The 18,290-nt window shown below is 38.5% G+C and overlaps 2 protein-coding genes across 2 annotated transcripts; both read left to right on the forward strand.

The window, feature by feature from the left end:
- The first annotated feature begins 43 nt into the window (after nucleotides 1-43).
- Nucleotides 44-8,392, forward strand: pes1 (pescadillo ribosomal biogenesis factor 1). The gene is made up of 15 exons (XM_088335923.1): nucleotides 44-211; nucleotides 393-472; nucleotides 558-711; nucleotides 845-954; nucleotides 1,046-1,217; nucleotides 1,296-1,385; nucleotides 1,519-1,635; nucleotides 4,161-4,238; nucleotides 4,335-4,421; nucleotides 6,151-6,281; nucleotides 6,377-6,502; nucleotides 6,584-6,768; nucleotides 7,463-7,587; nucleotides 7,675-7,833; nucleotides 8,078-8,392. Exons 1-15 carry the CDS (start codon nucleotides 188-190, stop codon nucleotides 8,150-8,152), a joined length of 1,713 nt encoding a protein of 570 aa, XP_088192049.1. The 5' UTR covers nucleotides 44-187; the 3' UTR covers nucleotides 8,153-8,392.
- Nucleotides 8,393-10,208: 1,816 nt separating this feature from the next.
- gal3st1a (galactose-3-O-sulfotransferase 1a) lies at nucleotides 10,209-15,689 on the forward strand. The gene is made up of 3 exons (XM_088335926.1): nucleotides 10,209-10,541; nucleotides 12,175-12,335; nucleotides 13,718-15,689. The coding sequence occupies exons 1-3, from the start codon at nucleotides 10,536-10,538 to the stop codon at nucleotides 14,865-14,867; spliced, it is 1,317 nt and encodes a 438-aa protein (XP_088192052.1). The 5' UTR covers nucleotides 10,209-10,535; the 3' UTR covers nucleotides 14,868-15,689.
- The last annotated feature ends 2,601 nt before the right edge of the window (nucleotides 15,690-18,290 follow it).

The following is an 18,290-nucleotide window of genomic DNA, read 5'->3' on the forward strand; positions in this document are numbered from 1 at the left end:
CGAACAGTTTGTCAAGTTGGTATTTTTATACAGGCAAATAAACGGGTAGTCTGAGGTCCTCAACCCTCCCCTAAGCGCATGTCTAATTACACGTGCGGGTGTTTCTAGTTTTGTTACCCGTGTTGTAACTATCTTGGCCCAAAAAAAGATTTTACATTTTTAGTGTGTAAATCCTAGCTTGGTAAAAATGGGGGGTACACGGAAAATGAAGGTAAGTGCTTTGTAGCCCTAATGTTAAGTATTTGAAAGAGTTATCAACGTGGTAGCCGGCTTGCTAGCCCGTGTGCTAATAAACACCCAAGTACCGTTTTCTGCATCAGAGGAGTGTAAAATTGTTGTGTCAACAACAAGAAATGTGATGATCATATAAAGCGCATGTGTCTATTTTTCAGTATGAAAGTGGCTCTGCCACAAACTACATCACCAGAAACAGAGCGCGTAAAAAACTTCAACTTAGCCTCCCAGATTTCAGGTATATTCAGGTTTCAGTCTTGTTCTTTCTACTGTTGTTCTCACGCCCTGACACATCTATTGCCTTCAACAATTCGAATTTTCAGGCGACTATGCATCCTGAAAGGCATATACCCTCACGAACCCAAGCATAAGAAGAAAGTCAATAAGGGTTCCACAGCCCCAAGGACATTTTACCTTCTAAAAGACATTCGCTTTCTTCTGCATGAGCCAATCGTTGGCAAATTCAGGGAATACAAGGTACTGCTCGATATCGTAAAAACGCCATGGTTTATTGACGTGGTATGGACACGATGGTGTCCTGTCTTCTGTTTTCGTGTACATTTAAATGTATATTTTTGCTTTAGCTAAGCTTTTATTATTCTTTACCAAGGTTTTTGTTCGCAAGCTGAAGAGAGCATATGCAAAAACAAACCGTTCGGCAGTGGAGACGTTAAAGGACAACAAGCCAGCATATAAATTGGACCACATTGTCAAAGAACGGTAAGTTTTAACCTTGTGGCTTGATCTTTTAGTTATTGTAAGACAAAATACACTAAATATTTCTACTAACATTTTTTCTTTGATTTTTCAGATACCCCACATTTATTGATGCTCTTAGAGATATTGAAGATCCACTTTGTTTGTGCTTCCTATTCTCCACATTTGCCCGGACCGGGAAATGTCACGTGCAAACCATACAGTTGTGTCGTCGCCTCACTGTGGAGTGGATGAACTTTGTGATAGCTTCCCGTGCCCTCAGAAAGGTTCCCATTTTATATGGTAGCAATATATTTCAACTAAAGAAGTTGACTTGTGAGTTTCGTGTGTTTGAACCTCTGCAGGTTTTTATCTCCATCAAGGGAATATATTACCAGGTTGAGGTGATGGGGCAGATAATTACATGGCTGGTGCCGCATCCATTCTCCCATGATGTAAGTGCACTATAATAAAAGGCATCATCCTGTATAATAATTTGACATCCAGGAGACCAATTGTAACACTGCTGTTTGATAATTTACCACAGGCACTAATTCAAACAAACCCCACTTGTTTTCATTTTGTTAGCACCCTACTGATGTCGACTACAGAGTAATGGCAACTTTCACAGAGTTCTACACAACTCTCTTGGGCTTCGTCAACTTCAGACTGTATCATTCCCTCAATCTTGTTTATCCACCTAAGGTATGAATTGGTTCAAGGATCCAGATTAAGTTACAAACTGACAAAAGGCTGATCCAAAAAGTCTGAAATCATTTATACCTTTTTAAAGAGTCGCGTAAACTTTGCAATCAGGGATTTTCATTCGTCTACTTTTGAGGGTTTCACTATACTCCTGTTATTGATCTTGGTATTATACGCATGTAGCCCTTTTTTTTTCCTTTTTTTTTTTTTTAATTTAATGAATCTGGTTTCCTTCCATCCAAAAAAAACAAGTTAGTCCACCACACTACACTTACAGAAACTACAGTAGCCACTAACCATATTATCAAGGTTTAAAGTATATCTTTAACAATGGCATTAAGGTGGCAGTTTTTCTACAAATTATTTCCAATTAAAGTAAGCTTCTGTTGCTAACATCACTTAAGGTGCAAAACATTGTGCCAAGGTCATTTGTTTCAATCAACAGTGAAATAGTTGGTTTTAAACTACATATACTGTACAATCTCATTTTATATATTACTGAAGGTTTTTCATTCTTATCACAGGTTGTGCAGCCTTCCGGAATATTACCATATTGCATACATTTTCAAAAAAGCTGTCACAACCACTTGCGATCACTCGCATTAATTCAACAGCCAGCCCACCAATAGTAGTAGGGGATGCTGGAAACATTTTTAAGAATACTATCAACAATTTGCAATAGATGAAGTAAATCTGTTGAGACATCTAAAATTAAATAACACAAGTTTGTTGTACTTTTTTTCCATCAAGGCAATTGCCTTTTTAGTTTGGCGCATCAAGCAGTGTGCCACAAACTGCAATGGACAGTCTGTCTTCCTTCCATTGTGGTAAACTTTTTATCCAGAGCACACAATTCTTTACGTGATCATGTAGTAGCTTTAGTGATTTGAGTAAAGTGACTGGTAATGTTGAAAATATCTTTTTATAGCTGCTTAACTGAAAAGTCTTGCTACCTTTCTTATAAAAATACACATTTTGGTGACACGTCAAGCTTTTACTGGACATCAGAGTGGGTACGGACAAAAACGAGAAGAAGCAACTGCTAGTGACAATGATGATGGTGGGTTAGTCGCCGCAGTTCAATGCAAAAAAACAAGTCATACTTTCATAATTGTTCAAATGATAAGAGATCTATTAAATTGCACTCCTTGTACTTTGTGCCAGCTGATCGTCTTAACGTCACTCACAAAGTATCTTTTGACAAATTAAAACTGTATTGGAAGTATGTAAACCAGCAGTCTGGAACCTATGGCTCTTCATGAGTGCATGTGGCTTGGAAATAAGTAGAACTTGCGCAATTACTTAATTTAATATTACATATGGTACAGATAGTCGCACGTGCGAAGCCAAGACAACACTGACCACTGGATGGGTTCAGTAGGACACCATTTCAACTACAGTCAAGGAGTCAAACCACCAGACACTGTTTTTGGCTGTAAATCACCAACATATCCTTTAAATTAAGGCTTCTTAAACAATCTGTTCATTGTTTGGATAGTTAATGATGTAAAGCCACATAACGAAATTAAAACACAGAGAAGCTCTAAAGCAAAGCACCGAGAGCAGCTTGACCGGGTAAGCAGAATGAATGGGCTGAGCTATACACTGGGATCGTGCATCTCCTCCTCCTCGCCCAGCGCTACCTGCACTGAAGGTTAATCGTTGGTATCCTTGTTTGAAGTATTTTGTGACATTTTTACAAAAGAACTTCACTCAGTTTGTTTTGAAACTATTATTTGGGACAAAAATGTCCAAAAGAGCCTCAACTGCGGGAGGAGGACCATTTTAAGTGGTATATTTATGTTCATATTGGTTTCCTCCGGCCACTCCGGTTTTCTCCCACATTCCAAAAACATGCATGTCAGTTTAATTGGCTGGTTTAGATTGTCCCTAAGTGTGAATGAGTGAGTTGTCTGTCTCTGTGTGCCCTGCGACTGGCTGGCAACCAGTTCAGGGTGTCCCCTTCCCATTGCCCTAAGATAGCTGAGATGGGCTCAAGCACCCCCGCGACCCAACTGTGGATAATGGATATGGGAAACAGGCTCTCGCAATATTATTATTTCATAGATTATCTCAAATCATTAAACGTCTCACAGTGAAATAAAATGTTCGTAATAATTAGCTTTTGTCTGGCAAGCGAGTTAGGCATATTTGTTGATATGGTGTGGGTCTCTCAAGTCAAAATATTTTTTGCTTTTATGGCTCTGGGTCAAAAAGTTTCCTGACCCCTGATGTAAACATTGGCTAAAATCTGGCTAACGCCTACCAAAAATGTTGAAAAGGGAACACATTAACTTTAAAGAATGTTTTGGATGTTTTGACAGCATTGGTGAAGTTCTAGTTAGCCATTAATGAAAAATGGTTATAAATGGATTCCTTTTTCAAAAGTTTAAACAAATCTCGATAAAATCGAGTAAATGAGAAGAATTATAAAAGTGTGTGTTTTCATTTATATATATATATATATATCACCTTATCTTTGTATTTATTTTTTTCCTTTTTGTTTTCTTTTTTTTTTTTTTTAGCTTGACAATAGATCTGAACAGGAACTGAAAAGCGAAACTGAGGAAGACTATGCTTTGGATTCAGAAAGTTACTTGGAGGTAAAGTCATAGTCAACCATATTATAAAGCAGGTCTTGGAATTCCTACATGGTGGGTTTGTAAACTATATTTGATAGTGGATTTTCTTTCACACAGAAACTCTCTGCGTTGAGTGCCAGCCTGACCCGGACTGTTTCGGGCGCGGATGAAGAAGCACAACTGGACCATTTCCCTGCTGATCAGGTAAAAAAAAAAGCAAAAGATTGCAACTACACCTGACTTGTTCAGTTGTATATACAATAGTGATGTTCTCTTCTGTTTGAATCCCTGAAGAATGTGGCAAGTGTTTATGATGAGTAGTTCATGAACTGCGAGTCGAGGTGTGTGTTGGAAGACATGACCTGTGACGTTTGAAGGCCTGCAAAGCGGGTGGACCTTAGACTGATTCAGGAAATGATTCGCTAGCTTTGAGTGTGGGTCGAAATGGAAGCAGCAAAGAAACGCCCCTAGATTTAAAAGTCCCCTTGAGTACTGGGTATGACAGAAAAATGCTCTTCCAATTCTTTTCAAACATGCTATGTCACATTTAGGACCCCTCCTTCATCTGTACCCGGTGAAATTTTGTGCAACAAAAGACACTGCGTGGGTCCGAAAATTAAAAAATAAACATCACTTTTGAATAAAAACGGATAAGCACATAATTTTTTTTTTTTTCTTCCTTAAGAGAACAATTCATGATACACTTTTGCTCTGTTACACTCTTAATAAACTTTGTATTTAGATCGTATGCATGTTATACATTCGTCTGATGTTGGTGTGGTTGAGGTAATGAATCCTGTGTGTGTGTGTGTGTAGCATTTCAATGAGGGCTTGAATCCTGTATGGGGCTTCATTTTGCCATCACTAACATACACAGACGAGCACAACCTGTCTTGGTCTTTTTTCTTTTTTTTTTTAAATAGAACCATGTCTCCATTCAATCATGTTTTTTGTACATTTTATTTTTTTTAAAGGGGCAGTGTGTAATATTTTGCCTCCTAGTGGTAAAAAACTAAAATTTGTTTTAATATGAAAACGAGGCAAAAATACATGAACTATCTACATGCCAATGTGATTTTTTTTTAATTTATTATTTTTTTTTTTTACAAAAAAATCACATGTCGAGAAATTCATATTTCTCACTGTAATCCTGTTTGGGATCAATGCCATGTTCTTCCGGCATCACACTCTGCCGTGACTCACTGGGCCTTGCTCGTACTGGGCCACACAGTGCCATTTAGTGGTCAAATATTACACATTGGGTTTTTAAGTTTCATACATAAATGAAAATGCATATCAAAGCATGGTACTGACAATCATTTTTATCTAACAAGATGCATAAGGTACACTTTGTGCGTTGATACTATGGCCTGTTTGGAATAGGAATAGGAATGCTTGAGGATTCGTTTCACCCAGAAATTGTTTCGCGATACAATTTTTTTAAGTTTGATGGGATTGTCATTTCACTGAAGATCTAAAAAAAAAAACTTTGTTTTTGGAGAATGTTAACCTTGGCATGTAAATATAAACAAAACAATCCCCCAAAAATAGATGTACATAAATATATTTGCTTGTGCTGGGACAGCAAAAGTTCAACTTAAACTCCACCTCCTTGTTTGTTATTGCCATCAAAATCTAAGAAATCAAGGGTGAGTCGATGAAGTAATTGGTCCCTACGGGTAGAGGTGTAAGGGTCATTTTTACTAAAGCATTTAGAGGTGTGAAACTGGGGAATATGGTCCTGTATTTCGTTGCTATGTGATGTGTAACATCCATAGGTGAGGTTCAACTTGTAAAAAAACATGATGTGACATGATTGCCTGAATTATCAATCAGATTTAATAGCGGCTACATTTCATAGTACTGTTTCTTCATATGAATGTCAACGTTGTGCCAACAAGTTAACTTTTGAGTTAAAAAATTCTGCCCATAGGAGGATATGAACAAGGTAGAAGAAAACGAGAAAGAACAAAGGCTACAGGAAGCTCACAAAAAGATGTTTGAGGGCTTAAAGTTTTTCCTGAACAGAGAAGTTCCTAGAGAGTCTCTGGCTTTCGTCATCAGGTGAGACAAAACAACAGCACTAACTCGGTTACCACAAATACAGACGTCCATTGACAACTTTCTTTGTATTTTCTTTTTTAAATTCAAATTGATAGGTGCTTTGGTGGTCAGGTATCATGGAACAAATCTGCTTGCATCGGTAGCACGTACGATGAGACCGATGAGACGATCACTCATCAGATTGTTGACAGACCCAGCGTCAGCAAACAGTATATAAATAGGTAAAGTCTGAATAGGTGAATCTGAGATGTCAGGCCTATTTTGCTAGTTTGTCAACATAACTCTTTCTGTTGTTATTTCAGGTTCTACATCCAGCCGCAGTGGGTGTACGATTGTGTCAATGCCAAAATGGTCCTTCCCGTGGAGGACTACTTCATGGGAGTCACCCTTCCGCCACACTTGTCTCCATTTGTGGAGGAGAAGGAGGGAGACTATGTTCCTCCAGAGAAACTGAAGATAATGGCCTTGCAAAGAGGAGAGAAGCCTGGTTAGGGGGTTTAATAATTTTCCCAGTTTAAAACTACAGACGAGAGCACACCTAACAACCCCATATTGGCCTGAAATTTTAAAGTGCGCCTCATGTCCTGGTGTGTCTTGTATACCCAGAATACAGTGGATAAGATTGGAAAAGCATGCAGTATTTATAGGTGTGCGTGACTACACGAGGTTTTATTGTGTATTGTATGTTTTCATTTTTGAGCAATGATTGATTAATCAGTACTCATCCCTGGGTACACCCAAATCACAATCCTTTGTGTACAACCATGCAAGCTCTTTTACGTACCTCTACATATTACACTGAGAGGTTAGGCGCCTGGTTGCGGTTTTCAATTACACTCCAAATGCCGACCTATACTTCAAAAAAGATGGAAAAAGAAGTTTATCTGAACGCGTCTTAGATTAACACGTATGTGCCTGTGCCACAGAAGCAGCTTGACCGAGGCTGCAATAACGATTTTAGCCAGAAAATGGCGTTAAGTCATAAGTGGAATACTTTGAAGTCACGGACACCGCCTTTTAAAGTGCAGTGTCCCTTATGTATGAAAAATACTACAACAGGCTATATAGTGGAGGTGTGACTAGTACGGAAAATTTGGTAATATGCTCTAAGAAGGCGTGTTCTATAAAATGAAAACAAGTGGATTTTCAGGCCCTTTGTGATGTATATTTTTCTTTCACAGCCCGGCAAAACGAGGAGGATGAGGACATTGAAGACAGTGAAGAGGAGGAGGAAGATGAGGACGAGGAGGAAAAGGTGGAAGAGCAAAATCTCAAGAAGATGGAGCAGCGACGATCCCATCCACGGGTTTGTGGCATAATAGCCATCTTCCTCATAGTTTATAATACATTGTGTCAAACGGCAACAAATATCAATTGGAATTTTTAATTTCAGGTTAAAGTGACCCCGGGTGTGTTGAAAGTGGACAATGTAGCTAAGCGGGAGCAGCATGAGAAAGCTGAGGAGAAGAAACTGGCCATCATGATGATGAAGAAAAAGGACAAATACCTTTATGACAAGATCATGTTTGGAAAGAAGAGAAAAGTTCGAGAGGTTTGACCTTTTTCATATTTATTCTATAAGGGTTTCCTTGGTGATAAGTGTGTTTGCAGAGATAAGTCTTAACACTTGTGGCATAGAATGAGGTATTGACAGTACCTACCCTGATACCGTTGACGTGCGGGAATGTTAAACACTTAAGCAAACTTGCTCCGAAAAGTATGTGCTGGGCATGTGATCTAGGCAACTTTGTCCGAACTTGGTTTTCGCTCATTGGGCTCTTTGTCCTGTTTTACAGGCAAGCAAGCTCGCCGCCAAGAGGAAAGCACACGATGATGATGAAAAAACCAAGAGGAAAAAGGCCCGAAAATGAATTGTGGTACAAAAGTGTCCATCTGTTTATGTATTTTTGTGAGCACTCTGGGCTTACTTGGAATTCAAGTTTTTCTGAATCAATGGCATGAGGGTGTATGATTCTTTGCAGAAAAGCATTTTTTTTTTAGCGTAAAAATATTTTTTGCTGATATGCACCTGTCCTCGCCACATTTTCTACTGTTTTAGCAACCCAATGTAGATGTTCTCATCACCATGCAACAATTAAAGTTAAATATTCGAGTTCTTTTGACATTTTTTTTCCTCCACTCTTTATTTACAAAGCACTTTTGTATGACGGACGCACAAAACATTTTGTCCACATCTGAAAGTTAGGTCAGGCACAGTGCTCTTTTAGATAAGCACCTGTTGTGGTTCTGGTGGACTGGTTCTGCTCCCTACAGTCAATATTTGTATTAAGCTGGTAACATGTCTTATTCACCAGGATCTTCATTCCACTTATTTCCTCTCAGTCCGGGTCTCAGCCTGGCACTAAAGGGTTTTAATGGAGAATGCCCAACAAATAAAAGAAGCGTTGTCAAGTTTTGACATTGTCAGAATGTTGAACTCTTTATGTTGTGATTCATTTTACGTCAAGAATGAAAGGGCAAATAATCTCAACGATTACAATTAAGCCTGGTCAAAATGACTAATAGTGGAAATTTGTAAATAATTGAGCATGAATGTGGATTTTAAAACAAGCGTGACCAAGCTCATTCAAAAATGCCTACCGCCCTTAAGTCTAACAACACTATCAACAAAGTCCCGTTGACAAATCTGAAAAGAGCTAGTTTTCCTTCAAAGGAAGTAAGATTCTTCGAAAACATATCTGCACGTGATGGTGGAATGCGCAGAGCATTTAGAGGGCGTGCTCTATATAGGGTCACTGGGAAGTAATGTTTCAATGAGGAATAAAGTTAAATTTGTTTACATGATATGGTGTTGCTTAACCTCAAATTTACTAAAAAAGAATAAAATAAAAAGCGTAAGATTCATTTTTATTTTAAGGCCTTGCTTTACAAATATATTTCCAAGGGAATTCACGTGAGCTCTTTTTATCCCTTATGAGAGTTAAGATTATTTTCTAAAGCTAATATTTGCATGAGCAGGAAAACGTAAAAGATCAGTCTCAAACGCAATGACACTGAACTTATTAGTATAGTTAATTGGAAACAGCTCTTATGGGACACAGTACGCTTCTAATGACCTGGGGGGTCGCTTTGTTCCGGTTTGAACGAGTACTGAGACCAGGTGTATTGGGCTGATACCAGTGCATAATTCCAAAATTCTCACAAGTGCTTGAATCAAACGCCAAATTGTGGCAATACTATTGGCATGTATGACCTGAAAATGCTCTAGATTTTTAAATATATTATGCATTTTATATAAAATGTGTAAAAAATACTAATGTCAGCATTTTTTTTGTATAAATTGTCTTTTTTTTTTCTGTTCACACTTACAAAACCATTTGAAAACGCTTTGCTAGCACATCAGCCTGAGCTAATGGTGTATTTATTCTGTCTATGCGGACAAAGACATTGTTTTTCCACTGTGACAAAAAAGATATAAAAAAAATCTTTACAAAATACATCCCATTTCAGTGGCGTTTAAAAATGGGTTGTTTGTTTTACACAAGCATTTATATTCAGTATTCCCTAATGTACTTTTCTCTATATAATTTCTATTCTAGTTGACATGATGTGAACACCCATTCAGTGTGACAATATACTAGCTGTCATCCATCATTACATTTCCCCACATAACGTGTAGAGAAAGCATTTCAAAGGAATCCGACTGAAGAAATTCTCAATCGAGTGGCATAATCCATGTCTTTGTTGTTTGTCTCGTGGCATTCGTTCTTATTATGCCGATTTTCCCCCCTCCTATCAGCTTGCAGCTCAGATGCCGGCGTGCACGCTCAATGGGCCTCTGTAAGAAGGCACAGAATCGGGACTGTACAAGCCTCTCCTCCCTCGCTCCATCACTCCTCCCTCCCCCTCTGTGTGTGTCACTCTCTCTTTTGCTGATAAGTGCCAGTCCCCTGACAGTGACCCTGATGTCACAGGGACATATGACTCCCTGCAGTGCTTCATTCAGCAGAACGGCTCCTGGATTCGAAAGTTTAGAGGTAGGGGGAGGTGGCCTGCAGGCATCAGGTGCGCCTGCAGCGGCATCGTGAAACTGGAGATAGGGGTGATCTGTTATCTGCAGACATGTGATGAGTACAACACGCAGGGAACTTTGCCGCCTCTCGTCCCCGCGCAAATCAAGATTAGACGCAAGAATCGCTCCGTGGAGCTCGATTGACTGGTTTTAGTCAAATTGAATACAACAACCGTAATGGGCAGACGTCTCAACCTTTCAAGTAGGCTTCATTATAATGTATGAAGGTAAGAACTCACCTGCCTGAACAAGTGATTCCTCTTATTCAGGGGTGGTAAAATATTTTTTGCTCGGAGGGCCACATAACAGGGCAGACTTCTAAATTTTTAACAGTGTGCCTTAGAGTCCAGGGGGTCTTTTCTGAGGCTCACAATTGAACTGTCATCCTGGATGTGAGTTTAAATACTGAACGGTTATTGATAGGGATTTTTTTTCCCCTTCAGTTGGTATTTCCTCGTAAGTGTTAACTGCATTTGTAAAAAATAAACAAGGCAAAACTATTGGATTCATTACCACTAAAGTTTTTTTTTAGGAAAGGGACAAAAAATAGCATACAAACACTATGATTTAAGTCTGTTTTTAAATGTTTATGACAATATTTATCTGAATATGAGAACTTTGTTCTTATGTTTTTATCTATTATAGAATGAAGCTAAAGCTTTTAAACATCTGCGAAGACACCTATGTGCTTCACCCCTCCAAACCCACCCGTTGATTTTGTATTTTTCGAGCACGCCCCGAACTTATATTGCAAATCACATTACATCAAGATGAGTTTCCTCAATGTTCTCTGGTTATTTATTGATAATCAGCAAATACTGCTACAGTGGATGGAAGCTTAGCAAATGGTGCTTAGGTTTGGCAACATTCAATGGAAATATGTACAACTACAAGTCATTGACACCATGCAGCTAATTATTCTCTTGTGCTTCTCAGCATCGTCTTGCGGGCCATATTTGAACTCATTGTGTAATTACTATGGATACAAATTTATAAGAACATTATCTTTTAACACTTTAGTCAATGACAAATTCAATATAGCAACATTACACAATTTAGAATGCATTACATACACAAAATTCAGTTATTTAAACCAACACATTGCATGTCCTCATTAAGTGTATTTGATAGCCTAAACTGGACTGGATACAATAATGAAGTCAAGTCATTATAAACACTACACTCTGGTTTCGTCTTTCAGGGAGTCAATGTATACTAGCCAATGGTATTTGTAACCACTCAGATAGGCGTATTTAGGACATCATTCCTCTACTGCCCATTCATGATGATTTTTATGAAGATGGATCCATAAAATATGACATTTATCAACATTGATAAGATCTTGTCATGGTTAAGACATTCGTAATGATTAAATTCCAAGTTTTAAGGAATCGGCCTTTTCTAATTTAATAAAAGCCCATTTTATGCCTACTATTAGATAACAGGCCGTATTAATGAAGGACAAAGAGCAGGCACATGCTGCCATGGACTGGAACAATGATGCGATCACAAAAGATGTTTTACATAACCAACACTGCAAACAACCTCCATTGTAACATATTAACAAACATTTTGCAGACGCGGCATTGTTGCCCAGATATTAAGCAGTTGAGTTCCGGTTTCCTCCTACATTCAAAAATCATGCTGCTTTAATCATTTGAAGACTCTAGATTACCCTTTAGAGTGAAACAACTATACTGTATATTCCATGTAACAGGCAGACACAAGTTGTCCTCATCTATGCCAAATGGCTCAACAGAACGTGGAACATGGTTTATCTTTAAAAAAACTGCAGTTGTATGAGCACCTCTTGAAAAATATTCCTGGTAAACCGTGAATGACACGAATGTCTGCTGTTAGTTGTTTTACAGATCACTTCAAATTCTTTGGACCATGGCAGGGAAACACGGGAGGTACTGGAGGTCCATCGGCAAGCGTTTAGTCCTGGGTATCCTACTGACCAGCAGTATTATCTTCCTTTACTGCTTTTCGATGACCCAAGTTCCCTTGAGCATGCCTGAGTATGCCGCAACACACCCGAGCACTGTCAATTAAAACAATTTCTGAAAAATGATAAAGAGGAAAAATCCATCATTTCTTAAATACATTTTCTCTCCAGTTGCTGACTGGTATATAACATCTCTGTGCCAAATTGTTAGGCTTGTAAGCATCACTTAAAGACATTTTGGGTTCTGATACAGAAAAGAATTTCATCCATGACACATTATGAATATATATGTTTATATCGTTTTAAATTTGTAAGATTCTTTTGCATATTTATAAAACCTCTAGAAGTTGAATACATCATTATTAGTGTTTTGCAGAACTCACAACATGTATTTTGGCAGCCTTTCAAATGTTTTTGTTGGTGTTGTATTCACCACCGACAAAAAATAACGGTAACAGTCTGACTATTTTGGACAAAACTGCTATGAAATTGGAACTTTGTATTAAATCACCAAAGCCCGTAAGAATTTGGGGTCTTACCAGTACTTGAGTAAAACAATTCCTGGCTAATTTGCTTTCTTTTTCAATCATTTAAAAGCCTTACTAATCCCACCCTCAAATTATATAAGATGTGTATATATATATATATATATATATATATATATGAGATAATTATAAACTAACAAGCTACAAACCCAAAAAATATATTTTGCTTCCAACCCATTTCTATTACCTTATTTGTTTAGAATGAGGGTCAGCAACAAGGGGCTCTTTGGTATTCTTAGTGGCTCCCTGATGTTTTATTTAAAATTGTTTGATAATGGAAAATTATATGGTTTCTTTATGAGATTAACCGTGACTCAAATGTTTTCCAATATATGTATATATATACTCTGTTTAGTAAGTGTTGCCTTCATTGTAGGACTTATTTGTTGAAGCTTTTAATGTTTTGTTAAACCAAACATGTGGAGGGTTTTTTTGTACAATATGGCTCAACATTTTGGGTTGCCAACCTTTTGGTTTAGAACCACCCCACTAAATTAGTTCATTTAGTTATAAGCTGCCGAAAATCATAGGTATTACGGTTAATCAGATTGTACTAAAATTTAGTACACTACTATTTAGTAACTACATATTAGCCTGGGAAGTAACCAAGTGTCAGGCAGCCCCACCAATATTGCGTTTGTTAAAAAGATGTAAAAAATGTTGTTTGTTTATACCAGTTTACTTTCATTGGTTCAAATTTAAAATAATAAAAACACAGATTTGTTGTTTTATACTTAAATAACTTATGCTAGCAAGATGAAATTGATTGCTGAAGTTTATCAATCCATTTTTGACCAATATATTTGGAACATGATAATTATCAAGACTTGGGGATAGCACCAAAAAGGTGGCATTGAATATCTCTTCTTGTAATCCGGTTTACTCCAGCTTCAATTATGTTTGTCTACAGAATCCCAGTTCCTTACTCCTGTGCCCATCGCCCATCCCAACTGCCAGAAAGACAAATCGGTAACAGCTCTCACCAAAGCACAGGGGGGCCCTGTACCCCCAAAGTGGACATCATGTTCATGAAGACCCACAAGGCTGCGAGCAGCACCTTCCTCAACATCCTTTTCCGCTTCGGAGAGAAGCACCGCCTCAAATTTGCCTTCCCTGACAGCCGGAACGACTTTTTTTACCCCGCCTTTTTCCAGCGCTCCCACGTAAAGGACTACAAACCCGGGATGTGCTTTAACATCATCTGTAACCACATGCGTTTCAACGCCGCAGAAGTGGTCAAGCTCCTCCCAGTTGATACCGCCTACGTCACCATCCTCCGAGACCCCGCCGAGCTTTTCGAGTCCTCCTTCCACTACTACGGCCCGCTAGTGCCGTTCACATGGAAGATCGCCGGAGAAGACAAGTTTGCGGAGTTTCTCCGTAACCCAGACGAATACTTCGACCCAGAGGGCTTTAATGCGTTCTACCTCAGGAATTTGTTGTTTTTTGACTTTGGACAGGACAACACCCTCCATCTTGATGACCCGCAGGTTGACCAGGGGATCAAAACCATCACAGAGCAATTTCAACATATCATGTTGGCAGAACATTTCGAGGAGTCACTCATTCTTCTCAAAGAGGATCTATGCTGGGACCTAGATGACCTCCTCTTTTTCAAGCTCAATGCTCGCAAAGGCTCCACCATTTCCAAACTGACCCCCGATCTAAGGGCCAAAGCTCGCGAATGGAACGCACTGGACTGGAAACTGTACCAGCACATGAACCGTACTTTCTGGAAGAAAGTGGACGCTTATGGGCGACGGCGCATGGCGGAGAACGTGGCGGAGCTCAAACGGAGGATCAAGGAAATGGCGGCCATCTGCATCGAGGGCGGGCGTGCCGTTGAGGCCGGCAGCATCCAGGAAAGCGCCATGCAACCTTGGCAGCCGGTGGGCCAGAAATCCATCTTGGGGTACAACCTGAAGAAAAACATTGACAAGGATCACGTCAACTTGTGCCGGAAGATGTTGACGCCGGAAATTCAGTATTTAAGCCAGTTTGGGGTCAACCTATGGATCACGAAGTTGTGGGGTCACGTTCGAGACATCATTAATTGGTGACTAAAAAATTTACGGGACATTTCAATCAAATGTATTCTAATGCAGTGGTCGGCAACATTTTCTGTAGTTTAGGTCTTACTATATTATCGTGGCCCGGCCCAATAATTATATTAGTAATATTAACAATGTCATTAATAATGATAAGGCCAAATTCACTGTGTAAATACTAGACCACCAATGATCTAGATAACTTGCAAAAAGACATTAGATATTCTCTCATCAACCCACTATTTTTACTCAGAGTACCAGTTAGGTCTGCAACAATGAATCAATGATAACTATTAAAATCAATTATTAATAGCGTTTGCAACAATCATCGATTGGTTGTCGTGTGATTTATGCACCACTCGACTTCAATGCAATCAAAAGTGCATTGAATTTTGTTGAGGGGACATGTTTGTAGTACCACTTTGATCCAGCGGAGTGCTACTCGAGACCACATTCCGTTGTGCATGTCCTCTTGATCTATCGACGAATTTGTGTAGCACTTTGGTCGATCAGAAGACGCCCGAAGACCGCTTTTATGAAAAATATATCTTGCATATTTGCAGGTGTATAGCATACATTTGTATGTATTTTTGTTCATTAAGCTATTGGACAAACCTTTGTATTTTTTTATTTCTATTATTCTCCCTTCCATTTTTTGCGCACTATTTTTCTACCTATCCAAAACTTCAATATTTGAATAAAGAGAAGCATTTTAAAAATGTTTTTTAATATCGATTATTGGAGAAATAATCGACTGATACATTGATTATAAGAATTATTATTAGTTGCAACCCTACACGTTGTACAATTTTGTTTTGGCTGAACTCATTCCCATGTTACCAAGTTGTACAATGTGGCACCGTGAGTAAAAATAGCTTGATGACGAGATAAAAATGGATTTTCCTTTGTCAATAACAAATTGGCCTATTCTTTTAGATACAGCATTCTCATTGCCCCGGTCTACATTTGATTCTAGTTGCCTTGAATGCTGAGCAAATCAGGTAAACAATATTTACAGACTGAACAATCACAGTGATATATTACCATACAACTTCAGTATAATGCACACCTAAAATACTAATGTAAAACTTTAGTATAAGAAGCACCCAAAATTTGAAATTTTATCTCGACTGGTCAGACTTCAGGTCCCACCATCATAATCTATGAGTTACGGACTAAATCAATAATATAATCATGCACTTTTCAAACGTATTGAATGAAAAGATCAGTTTATTCAGAGATAAATATGTTCACATATTTTTTTTCAAAACCAAAATGACTTCAGGTATATTAAAAGGCACAGTGTGTATATTTTAGCACCTCAGTGGTTAAACTTAATTCTTCGAAAAATATATTCGTTTAAATAATAAGTGCAAATACATGTAATACAAATAAACATGCGTTTTACGAAATACTCGTAGGTTGAGAAATTTGAATTCATTTGACATAACATGAGCGTCATATAGAGGGAGCTGACTCAGTTGTCGGCCATCTTGCTGCTATGAGTACTCGAAAAACCAAAAGGCTCGCGAAAGGCTCGGCAAAAAGTATGACAAGAAACATGGTGAGGGTTGGTCACTTTCAGTCTCCGTAGTTTGCATTCTTCCTTGTGCTTTGTGACACTGTTTTTTCAGTTGCACTACACAATATAGTTTTCACATCTGTTGGTCGAATGATACACACAGGCCCTTTGATGTTCCATCAGCTGCGTTTTAAATCGGATATAACAATATCCATATATCATATAATCTCCAGTTTCTGTGTTGGGTGTTCATCAGCATTGTTAACAAAGGTTACCAGTCTTTTGCTTTGGTGTGAAATGGCGGGTGTCAACTCTGATTCGCAGGGCATTAACCCTTGATGGTCTTTTTTCTCAGCATTACTATGCCAAGGCCCTCGACCCACTCAAAACAAATTTGCGGTCCACTTTTGTGTCACACCCACACCAGTTGAGAACTACAGTTATAATGGGTGCTCCAGATAAATATTTAACAATCTACTTAAAAGAACTGAACCGAGGTGCTAATCCAGATCCAGGATCTTAGGAATCCTGACACCGCTTGGGCTTCAACCACAATTGAAGGATCAATTTTGTAATCAACCCACTCCAAATCAGTGAATTAGAGGCACTAGTTGCTGAAGCCATTGGTGACGGGGTTTTTATTTTCTGCATCTGGATTTGACACTTTGGGTAACGAACTGAACTGAATTATGTTGTGTGTATACTGAGATTGTAAATTATTTATGCAAATGTTATTTCGAAACCACTAAAGTGATGTGTCTTTGATATCTTCCCATCTCTGTTTAAACAACTTGTGTGTACAGTTTATGCAATTTAATAATAAAACACCATAATTTGGATTAGATATCAGAATTGAGAAAAAACTCACTTCCCACTGCCTTCATACTGTGAAATATGATGTGTTGTTCTAAAAAGTGATTAAATACAATAAAGTATATTACTAAAGCCGCGCACGATGACACTGGAGAGCGTCATTTTGTTTCTGGTGTAAGGTGTGCGGGAGTACTTTTTGTAGGTAAACGGCATGGTGCCAATGGTGCCGGGTATCAAACATGTTTGATCATTTTGCTGACATGACAACAATGAAACAAAATAAAAAAACTGGTGAAAAAAAATCAAAGAGAAAAAAAGAATAAGCAATAATAAAAGAAGATAAAAGTAAACGCCAAAGATTCAAAAGAAATCAAGGGAAATGAGAAAAAGGAAGGAAAAAACAAGGGAAAGTGAAAATATGCTTGAAAAAAAGAAAGAAAAAGCTTTGAGAAAAAAGAAAAGATGGGAAAAAAAGAAATGAAAAAGAAGGAAAAGCAGGTCCTCTCACAATATATCCTCCTCACAGATGCCTACCATTTCATTGGGCTGGCATATAAATTCCTATTGAGCCTTTCCTCTATTCAGGTTTAATGTGAGTGGAGCTTCTCTGCTTTAAAATGTGTGAAAACTAGGTTAAGAAGCTCACTGTCTCTGGAAGTTTTGGAGGACTTCATGTTGATGTACACTGATTTTGGAAATTCTCAAGTCTATTGACCAGGGGTTTAACTCAATGTACTTGAGGGGCGACAGGGTCTGAGTGAGGTTGGGAATGAGTACAATCCGAAGATCACCATCCTTATTGTGAAGCATGTGGGTGGTAGCATCATGCTTTGGAGGGCGTTTTTCTGCACACGGGACAGGACAAGTGCACTGCATTAAAGATAGATTGACTAGGGCCGTTTATTGTGAGACTTTTGGGGAACAACTTCCTTCCCTCAATCGGAAGCAGTGGCTCTGTAAGAAGCATATCAAGCTTCTAGCATGGCCCACCCAGTCTCCAGACCTGAACCCAATCGAAAATCTTTGGAAGGGAGTTCAAACTCTGTGTTTTTCAGCGACAGCCCAGAAACCTGACTGATCCTCAGAAGATCTGTGTGCAG

The sequence above is a fragment of the Urocampus carinirostris genome, chromosome 5, assembly GCF_059441175.1.
Source record: "Urocampus carinirostris isolate Australia breed hairy pipefish chromosome 5, RoL_Ucar_1.0, whole genome shotgun sequence".
Classification (NCBI taxonomy): domain Eukaryota; kingdom Metazoa; phylum Chordata; class Actinopteri; order Syngnathiformes; family Syngnathidae; genus Urocampus; species Urocampus carinirostris.